The following is a 10826-nucleotide window of genomic DNA, read 5'->3' as shown; positions in this document are numbered from 1 at the left end:
TTAAAGTGTAATTTATCTTTAGACTATTTTGTTTTCTAAAATAGTAACAATTTAAAGTTAAAAATATTAATTACCCAAGAATCAAAAATTGTTTTCTTTTCTTAAAATAAAATAAAATAATTAAGTTGCTCAAGTGGGAGAATGTTAGAAATTTTCTAATGTGGGCTAACATTAATTATGGTTTTGGTCAATTGAATAGTCCAATGTCAGCTTACAGATAGGCTTGAGTGATCAATAAAAATAAGTCCAAGGTTATAATTTGAGTGAACAGTTTAAGTATGGGCCTTCAAGCTTATTAGACCTTGATGAGAGGTTAATTAACTTGCTATAAATTGGCTAGGTCCTTGCTCCAAAACCTAATACAGTATGACTGCAGTATTGTTTACCCATACAAAGCTATTATTCAGGGAGGTTTTCGGAGCAGAAGGCCAAGTCACATCGAGAGGTAAACTCGACAAGTAATTTTAGATGATTCATAAAGGTTTTATGTATTCAGATTACATGGTGATCCAGGTAATTCTAAAACCCTAAAGTTTAATTCAATGTTTTATAATTTGTGCATAAATCTTGTGGTATATAATTGACTAATTTATTTATCCAAGTTCATTTAAATAAATCTTATATGAGTGACCTTTCTCATAATTGTTATCCTTTGAACCAATTTTATTATATTGCATATCCTGGCTTCCATATGGACTTGGGACCTCAAAATGAAGGTAAAAACCTTGCCTTTAGCGTATTGCATCTGATAAACATGCCAACTTGTATTATTTGCAGATCATAGGTCCTATAGACTTGTCCTGGAAAACGACAAAACACAGCAATGCCACTTCTCATGTGGCATTGCCACATGAGAAATGACCTCACTTGATTTTAAAGTTGCATGATCTTGCTCCTGATTCTTTTGATTTCGCTTAACAGCAGAATTACCAGATACTCTTTGGTACTTCTCTTTTAAAGTAGCATGCAACAGAAACAGTAATGTAAATGTGCTTCAAGTTCTGCATAGTTTTAGTTTTAGAGAAATATCCATTTGCAAGTGTGATTTTCTTTGATATATGTTAGCCTATTCCTTACCTTACCATTGCTGCTATGAAATATGGTAGAATATCTATGCCTACAGTATAATGATTGAAGAACAAATATTACCACGGTAATTTGACGAAAGGGAGAGACATTGGAGAGCAATTATAGCATATATATTTGTAGACTCTGTTTTCTTTCTTTTATTTAACATTAATAATACAATGTTTGGTAGATAATATATGTGCTCCTTTCGAAGCTGTCTCAAGTAAATTCCAAAAACATGTGAAAAATCCCAACACTCGTGACAGAGAGAGGAGTTTCATCAGTTCTTTAAACTATAGCTTCCTTTAGACTTCTCTGAGAGCATCTGAACCTGAGAATTACATACGAAATGAACCTGTAAACCAAAATGAAACATACCATTATCACCAAATTTCTCCACCTACTCTCTTCTTCATATCCTGCTTCTCTCAGCACATCTTCCCCAGTCACCATACATCTCCCGAAAATATACTGCAAGCACTTGCTTGAAGTAGAGAACTCATTTATCAGAAACTCTTCAAACGGATACTTAAACAGTGATATATAATGCATGAAAATCCAGTAACTTGGGATTCCATTGTTTGATATGAAGTAACCGGAGAACAGAAAGAAAGATCCCATAACGCCGGAAATTACTGAGTTTCCTATTATGAAATTAGGGACTAGAGCACTGCAACACACTACAACTGAATTTGCTGTGTACAGAATCAACCAGATTAGCAGTAAGAAGTGCATAAAAGCCATGAAATTAGGATTTAATCCCACAAGCCAGTATAGAGGAATGGAGAATAATATAGCCAGGATGAGTAGAAATGGCAAGTAAACTAGTCCATTGGCTATGGCATATGATGACACTCTGTAGCTTCCACAGGATGTCTCCTTCATCAAAATATCCCTCTCTTGTAGAAACACTGGTAGAGCCTCGGTTGTGGAAGATAACAAAAATGTCAATATGAATGCAAAGAGACCAACCTTTTCTTCGGCTCCACGTAAATCGTCTTTGACGTTGTGAAATATTGATCCCAAAACAAACCCAGAAATCAGCATTTGAATTGTTCGGCAGGCGAATAACTCTCTGGTTCGAAATATGTTTTTCGAGAATCTGTGAGTGAGAATTATAGTCTCTTGCAATCTTGAATTTGCGAAATCTTTAGGAAAATCAATTCCAACATTGATAGTTTCCTCATCGGCAACTTTTGATTGCTGAAAAAGTTGTTGCAGAGTAAACTTTCCACTTCTACTCTCTCCCTCTTCTCCTTTCTTTTGCTGCGGTGTTAACACCATTTGTGGCTGCATTTCTGGCTGCGTTTTTCTCTGTTCCTGAATCAATTCAATTGATTCTATTGCATATTCAACAACATTGACATGAAGAGGAAGCGGCAACCCCATTGTTCTCAAACTAACACCGAGCTGATCCACCGTGCCGTGATACAAAACCAAGCCATTAGCCAGCATAAGTATCGAATTAAACATCTTTACAATGCGAAAACCAGGTTGATGTATACTCAAAATTATGGTTCTTCCTCTAGTTTCTGCCATCACCTTAAGCATGTCTATAATCTGCAGTGCACTGGTGCTGTCAAGACCGGAAGTTGGCTCATCAAGAATCAACACTTTGGGGTCATGAATCACATCAACACCAATTGAAACCCTTCGCCTTTCACCTCCAGAAATCCCCCGAACCCTGTCATCACCAACTCTGGCAGCGGCCACAGGCCCGAGGCCAAGCTCCTGAATGAGAGACTTTACTCTAGCCATCAGCTCAGCTTGTGGAAGCCTCAACCTCAGCTTGGCACTAAACATGAGCGTTTCTTCAACCGTAAGGAGAGGAAATAGTGTATCCTTTTGAGTAACATACCCAGAAATCTTTTTGAACCGAGCCTTATCAATGGGACTATCATTCACAAAAATGGAACCACTTTGAGGAGTGAGTTTCCCTGCAAGAATCTCAAGCAAAGAAGACTTTCCAGCCCCACTTGGACCAACAATCGCAAGGAGTTCCCACGGTTTAGCCTTGCAGTTTATGTTCTTGAGAACCTGCCTGGCTCCAGGACTTGTTGCAGCAGCTTCAAGCTTGGATGGAGAAGTTTCAGGTCCATGATCACAGTCATTTAGCTTGTTTTTGGTAAATAATTTTAAAGGGTTTTCTCCCTTTTGTGTGTAGATGTTGTAATTGAGTCCGAAGGCTTGAATCTCACACCCTTGTTTCTTCATTGAAGAAATGTTGCTCTCTTTTTGTGTGTTCAAGTTTGTAAAGCTAGACTAGAGATTATTTCCAGTGTTTGTATGCTTGCAGTGGTGAAATTAGAATAAGAAAATGGAAATTGACTGTGGTGTAGTGGCCAGTGGTTTTTATTTAATAATATTGAATGTGTGTGTGGTGTGGTATTGACATGTAAGTCCTGGTTAATGCTACTTGGTTTGTTCACGTGCTATTGTTCTTGCTATTTCATTCAATATATATATATATATATATATATATATATATATATATTAATTTCTGCCATGGATATGTGCATACTTTCACGTGGACATTCTTGTTGTAAAGCTGACATGGCTCGCTGGATTTAATAAGTTTTTGGAAGATGCCAACACTAATTGACGATAATATCCTGATTCCAGTCTTACCTATAGGATTTAATTTTCAATTTGATGCAAATGTTCTATACCTAAATGAAGATTTATGTCTTCTTAGTCTTATGAACTAATTAGAAAGAAAACACACAAATATGTCAATATGATTTTTCAATGGAAAAGAATCGCAAAACTATGAGAAAATAATTATTGAATCCTTAGTAGTTACTCGGTGTCAAAACAAATCAACCAATTTATATAAGAAAATGTTTTTACAAATCTTCTAAACAAACAGTGTAAGACAAAAGATTATTTACAGCATTTTTTAAATAAGTTATTTAGGATATACATATACCAATATACAACTGTACATCGCAATCAAAGAATATTTAGAGAAAAGGTTGTGCAAAGATAAAAACATGCAGGGTATCTCTTTTAAATTACAAATGTTATTGACATTTTTGCCTCTTAATAACTGAGATTATATCTGATTCAATACACTTAGAAATAGACCAAATAAATAAAACTAAATACATTAAAAAAATTAATATAGTTGAAGAACCTAGGCTCTTATTATTTATAATTAATTCCAGTAAACCTCCTGATTTGGATTTGTGGGTAGAATTGTCCCAAAGAGAAGCAAGTGGACCCTAATGCCCTTTTATTTGTGGCTGTAATCAATTTAAGCCCCAACTTTTCAAACTAACCAAATCTTTGTAATTTTATCCCATTATCCTCCTTTCACTTTTTTCAAACCCTACCTATCTCTTGTGCCCGTCTCTTTCTACAAATTCATGCCACCAAAATAATAATCTAATTTCCATAAACAACTACAGCACCTCAAACTGATTGTGACCTCCTGATCCAAATATAATAATCAATACTTGACCTAATAATTGGTATGAACATTTTGTTGAAATATATATATATATATATATATATATATATATATATATATATATAGTAAATATTATCATTCTAGTATATATGGTAACCTTGATCCTTATAAGTTTTAAAGTCTCATCAACTGAGAATGTGACTCATTTTACTTGGTTTACATAAATATTAATCCTTCTCTTTATGAATGTAGAAAAACTAGGCAAGTCCAATATAGAAAAAGTTAAAACTTAGCATAAAACAAATAAGTATTGGTAAGTACAAGTTTTTATTCATATGAATAGGGTTAAACCTAAAATACAAAAAGTGATTCATGGAAAAAGTTAACAAAATTAAGAGGGATCACTAGTAAATTCATCAATGGTAAAATCAAAATCATCGATTCTAATCACGAAATATATATTTTAGGAAATCAACTAATACTAACCTGCTTTGATTTACACATGAAAAATTTTAGGATATCGATCAATTACTTATATTTTTTAATCCACCTGTTAAAAACTTGCAGACATAAAAACCTAATAACTTTTGTAAATAGTTACTTTTAATAAATATTATTGATGAAAAATCGGGTGGAAGGGAAAATGAAAATAATGACAAAGGGGTTGAATCTTTTGTGTGGTTGAGAGCAAAATAGAGGATCTTTTTTTAGATTGGTGGACCATATTTTACTCTCTTTCAATGAGTTTGCCGTGTAGATGAATCTTGTTTCTGGAATTAGGTGAGTTAATTTTGTTTGGACATGTTAGTTATTTAGTGAGACAATTAATGTAGCACCCGTGAAGTTTTATTGTCCTCTGTGAGCGTCAGCTCTTCCACTTTCATCAAGTTTGCTTGACCTCACGCCCTTAATACAGATAAACCCGTGAACCCAATCCTTCAATTATTGAATATTTCACATCACATCTCTATCAATTACCCTTGTCTCAGAAAATGATTTAACCCAAAAAATAAGTGAAAAAATTAGTGTATTGTTTTTAAGTTTAATTATTTTAGGAGTTTACTGTTAGAATATTATGGGTTAACATTGACTAAATTTTTTTATTGTTTAATAAAATCAAATGAATATATAATTCAAATATAATTTATTTTGTAGATCTAATGTAATCATTTAAAATCGGATCAATACACTTCATATTATGATTATTAAATTTGAGTTATAAGTGTGTGTGATATGGGTTATTGGCTTTTAATGAAAGAGCTCAATTAACCTTTTAATTTAAAATATAAGAAAGGGTCAAGTCCTCTTCTCCCATTTATGCTGAAAAACATTTAGGCATTCCTTCTACATATCGCATTCTTGTAACTAGAACGAAAGATTTGCTCGAGGACTGATAATCAAGCCTTTTTCATCAATTTTCGATAACAAAATGACACAAATAGATTTATCTATATCCATAATCTACAAATTACAATGTCTTATAGTTTGTTGTGTTTGAATTGAAATTGGGTAGAAAAATCAAGATTTATAATTCTACAATTGAATTGTATAATAGTGATTTTTCTATCATTTGGTATCAGGGTTATAACATATTTAGACAATAAATTTGTAATATTTCATGAAATTTGATTAATTCTGGCTTAATTCCTGAATCAGAGTTTAGAGAATTTCGCTAAATTAATTGGTAATTAGGCATGTAAATCATGTTCTTGCGTTTCTTATAAATTGTACATGTTTTTAAACACATTTTTGAACCCAAAATCGTTCAAAAATCAATTGAAATTGGGGTTGGAACCATCATGTAAATGTCACAGGTTCTGCCTTAATTTCAACCGATTTGCTCATTGTCACCAGCATGTGGGCATCATTTCCCCCGAGGTTGACGGACCGATTAATGATCGAAATGTCTAAGTTAGGAGTTGATGGTGTTGACTATGAGTTAGGATTGGAAAAACCCAATTACCCAACCCAATTAGTCAACGGTGACTAGTCAACGAGCCAACCCAAGTTTAATCAATAGGTTCTTTGAGCAGAAAATCGAGTTAACTTGAACTGCACCAATGCGTGGATGGCACGTGAACAGTGTAGATGGTGCATGGAGATGCATCATCAGCCTGTGACGACAATTCTTGACGCATGATGGCGGTTTTCCAATGCATGAGAGTGTCTATTTGTTTTCTAGAAGTGTACATACTTGTTTTATTGTGTTATGTTTCATTTTTAACACATATACAACTTTATTCTGCTATAAAATTGCTTGAATTAGAGTATTAAAGTTCAATAAATGGTTGTTTGTTCACTATATTTGATGCAACTTTACTTTAAAAGATTGTCAGAGATAATAAAGGTTGACATCTCATGAAATCTTTCTAACAATCTTTGCTGGCAGAATTTTGCTCAGTATCATAAGAATAAATTAGTTGGTTGTCAAAATGTTTAACTGTCAAAATAGTACATTCATCAAGACTCATGAAATATTCCATCTAGTGATGATTATTCATGGTCATGAATTGATCCAATATACCCTAAGGTGGTTGTATTTATTCAATTGACGTGTTTTCTTTTAGAGAGATGATGAGCATTGGTCGTAAAAGTTTATCTCGTCAAAAAGGAAATTTCTTTTGAAACTCATTTGTTCACAAAATCCTCATATGGCATTATAACCTTATGCTTTGGGATTCTAATAGTATGTCATTTTCTTTACCCAAAAGAGAGTTAATAGTGATGCAATAATGATCTCAATTTAAAATAGTTTATAAGATTTTACGACTACTCTAATTGGTTAATTTTCTATATTACTAATTAGTTGCATTATTTACTTATGAATTCGGTTTCTATTACAGTGAACAACAATAATACCACTATTGAGCTTCTAACTAGTAATAATTTAAAGAGATTGAGGTTTGATATTGAATTTAAACTATACATTGCTAATATTGATATAGTTCTATGAGTTGATAAACCTCCAAAACGCACTAATGAGAGTTTCATAGTTAAGAAAGAATATTATACCAAATGTGAAAAATCTAAAGGCTCAACATTATTGCTATAAAAATTACCATTGTTGAGTATTTTTTGAGTAGTTTGTAAAAGTCCATAAATGTTTGAGAGTTTCTTGACATCATTAGGAAGAGATTTTGGGTTTTTGATCATGTTGAGGTTGCTTATTTGATGAGTAAGTTGTTAAGTGCAAGATATGACAACTCGAAAGGGTTTTCAGGATTCATTTTGAAGATTGTAGGGATACAATCAAAACTAAAGAATCATGATATTTCCATTAATAACATTGTATATCATACCTTCAATTTCTTACATGTAAAGTTCAATCAGATTAAAATAGTTTACAATACTTTAAGAGAGAGTTAGACTATTAATGACTTGATTACCAAATGTGTGGTTGAAGAGGAGAAATTGAAATAAAAAAAGCTAGAAACTATAAATATAATTAGTTCATCTAAAAGTCAATCTAAAGGGAAATGGCAGAAGAAGAAATTCAAGTCTTATGCTCTAAGAATACAAGCAGTTTTAAAAGAAAGGATTCTAATGCATCTTAAGTTCAAGTATTAATCAAGTTCTAGGTGAGTTAAGCAATTACAATCTCCTAGCAGCGTGCACAAGTTTGGCTAACTCAACACTTAGGGAAAACAAGTTATAATGCAAGAACTAACAAGATAATTGACCAAGAAGGATCCAAGGCTTAAAGGACACTGGCCATGGGGTTCCACCACTAAACTCTTGTCAAAGAAAATATTGGATAAAGGAATTTGTTTGCTAAGCACTAAGAAGCATTTTCATTAATCAAGTCTAAAAACTTTACATGGTAGTTTCAAGCCTTTATATAGGCTTCAAAAAACAATAAACTTAGTTGAATTTGAATTCAAAATATATTTAAAAAGTGTTTCTAGTGATCCCAACCAAACTAAATATTAGTTTATAAGATATGCCAAAAGAAGTAAGGGACAAAGAGCTTTCATCGCCTTGTATTCTTGTCTTTGTCGAAAATGGGAAGTTTAGAGCCACCTACTTGTCTACCTTGTCTCCTCCATTAATGCTTTATTTGACCTTGCCTTTGCATTCTCCCATGATAGTTGACATATTAATAATAGGATTTAACATAATTAAGCACACAATTAAACTAGCACATGCTTGTTTAAACAATAATAAACAAAATGACATTCCATTGGGCTTACTTGCTATTCTTAGACCCAAGTGACCACGTTGCACCCAATTGAGTGGCTTGAACCTATTGATGCTTGAAGGGTTAGGTGGTATGAGAATGGGGCTTAAGTTTATATGTTGTTGGTGGAGCTTGATTGGGGAGCATAAGTTGAATCCACATCAGATTCAAATCAGTCTTAAATGGAAATAAGGATCAAGGATATTTTTTCTTTTTGGAAGAAAAGAGGTCATATAAAGGCAAATTGTAAGAAGTTCGAGAATTGGTTGGAAAATAGGAAGAAAGAGCAAAGTAATGCCCTAACCTATGTGTCATGAATCTAATCTTATTGATGTGTCTAAGGATAGTTAATGGCTTGACAATGTTGTTGTTGTTCATGTGACTACTTCTTTATAAGGTCTAATTAGTTAGCACAAACCAACTAATAGGGAAGCCAAACTCAAAGTAGGACTATCAAATTATTATTAGAGACTAATTTTGAACTATGTTTAGATGACTATTTTTATGTGCCCTCTTTTAAGAGGAATTTAATCTATGTTTCATTGTTGGATAAATCTAGTTACAGACTTTATGTTTGGAAATGGAAAAGTTGATTTATATTTTAATTTACAGTCTATTGTCAATTGTCTTCTTTCTGATAATTTATATAGACTTTGTTTGACTCCTAATAATTTGATTATTCTTTGAAAACTGAAAATGTTGGTATTAAAAAACCTTTGATTACTTTTTTATAAGGTCTCATTAGTTGGCCAACTAATAAGGAGGCCAAAATCAAAGTGGGATATAATGTTGATTTTGAAGTCATTTACGTTGGAACTATCAAATTATTATTAGAGACTAGTTTTGAATTATGTTTAGAGGACTGTTTTTAAGTACCCTCTTTTAGGAGGAATTTAATTTATGTTTCAGTGTTGGATAAATCTAGTTATAGACTTATGTTTGGAAATGAAAAAATTGATTATAGTTTAATTTATAGTCTGTTGTTAATCATTTTCTTTCTAATAATTTATATAGATTTTGTTTGACTCCTAATAGTGTTGATTATTCATTGAATATTCAAAATGTTGGTAATAAAAGACTTTTAATTAGAGAAAAGTCATTTGTGTTATGACATAGAAGGTTGGGAGATATCTCTAAAGAAAGGGTTGATAAATATTGATTAAAGATAAAATTCTTCTACCTCTAAATTTTCAAGATCTAAGGACTTATGTTGATTGTATAAGGGAAAATTTTACAAAGACCAAGAAATGTGGTTCAACCAATAGTCAAAAACTTCTAAAGCTTATTCATACATATATTAGTAGGCTTTATTTGTCCACCTTATGTGGTAATAGATATTTCATTACCTTATTATTCCAAATATGGATATCTTTTTCTAATTAAATAGAAATCTAGTGCTCTTTAGAAGTTCAAGATTTTTAAGACAAAATCAAAGAACAAGACTTGAAAAGTTATCAAGGTTGTGAGGTCTAATCGAGATGGAGAATATATGACAAATATAATGATTCAAGATAGCAAATGGGTCTTTTTGCCAAGTATTTGCAGGATTGTGGAATTGTTCCTCAATACATTATGTTAGAGACTTTTGAACAAAATGGTGTAACTAAGAGGCATAATCACACCCTTAAAGATATGATGTGCAAATCTAATTTGCCAGAGTATTGATAAGGTGAAACTATCAAGACTGCATTATATATTCTAAATAAGATTCCTTCATAATCAATATCTAAGACTCTTTTTAAGCTTTAGACAAAAAGAAAACCTAGTTTAAGTCATGTTCGAGTTTAGGGTTGTCTAGTTGAAGGGTTTATAATCCTAATGATAAAAAATTGGATTTTAGGACTGTTCAAGGATACTTCATTGGTTATCTTAAACATTCCAAAGGATATAAATTTTATTATCCATCTCATAGCACCATAGTGATTAAGTCAATGACTGATAAATTTCTTGAGCTAGATTCAACAAAAGGTAGTAATTTTCAACATTAAATGAATTTGAAAAAGGTTCATTTGGATTAGAGTCATTGACTGATATCTATAGTGGTATTTTACTTGCTCCTATTAAGGAGCCCAAACAACAAGATTTAAAGAATCCTATCCTATTCAGAATGAAGCCACTACTAGTGATACTATTTTGGATCCCTCATTAGTCTAGTTATCTGTGTCTGAT

General features: G+C 32.2%; 1 protein-coding gene across 1 annotated transcript; it reads right to left on the bottom strand.

The window, feature by feature from the left end:
• Nucleotides 1–1200: 1200 nt before the first annotated feature.
• LOC123205580 (ABC transporter G family member 5-like) lies at nucleotides 1201–3478 on the bottom strand. Its single transcript, XM_044622566.1, has one exon. It carries the CDS (start codon nucleotides 3280–3282, stop codon nucleotides 1357–1359), a length of 1926 nt encoding a protein of 641 aa, XP_044478501.1. The 5' UTR covers nucleotides 3283–3478; the 3' UTR covers nucleotides 1201–1356.
• Between the last annotated feature and the right edge of the window lie 7348 nt (nucleotides 3479–10826).

This window comes from Mangifera indica, unplaced genomic scaffold (genome assembly GCF_011075055.1).
Source record: "Mangifera indica cultivar Alphonso unplaced genomic scaffold, CATAS_Mindica_2.1 Un_0009, whole genome shotgun sequence".
NCBI classification, from domain to species: Eukaryota; Viridiplantae; Streptophyta; class Magnoliopsida; order Sapindales; family Anacardiaceae; genus Mangifera; species Mangifera indica.
The sequence above is the reverse complement of the archived record's forward strand: the minus strand, read 5'-3'. Positions and strand labels throughout refer to the sequence as shown.

Bases quoted from the DNA above. Each gene is read 5' to 3' on its own strand.
- LOC123205580 (XM_044622566.1), bottom strand. From the start codon at position 3,282: ATGAAGAAACAAGGGTGTGAGATTCAAGCCTTCGGACTCAATTACAAC.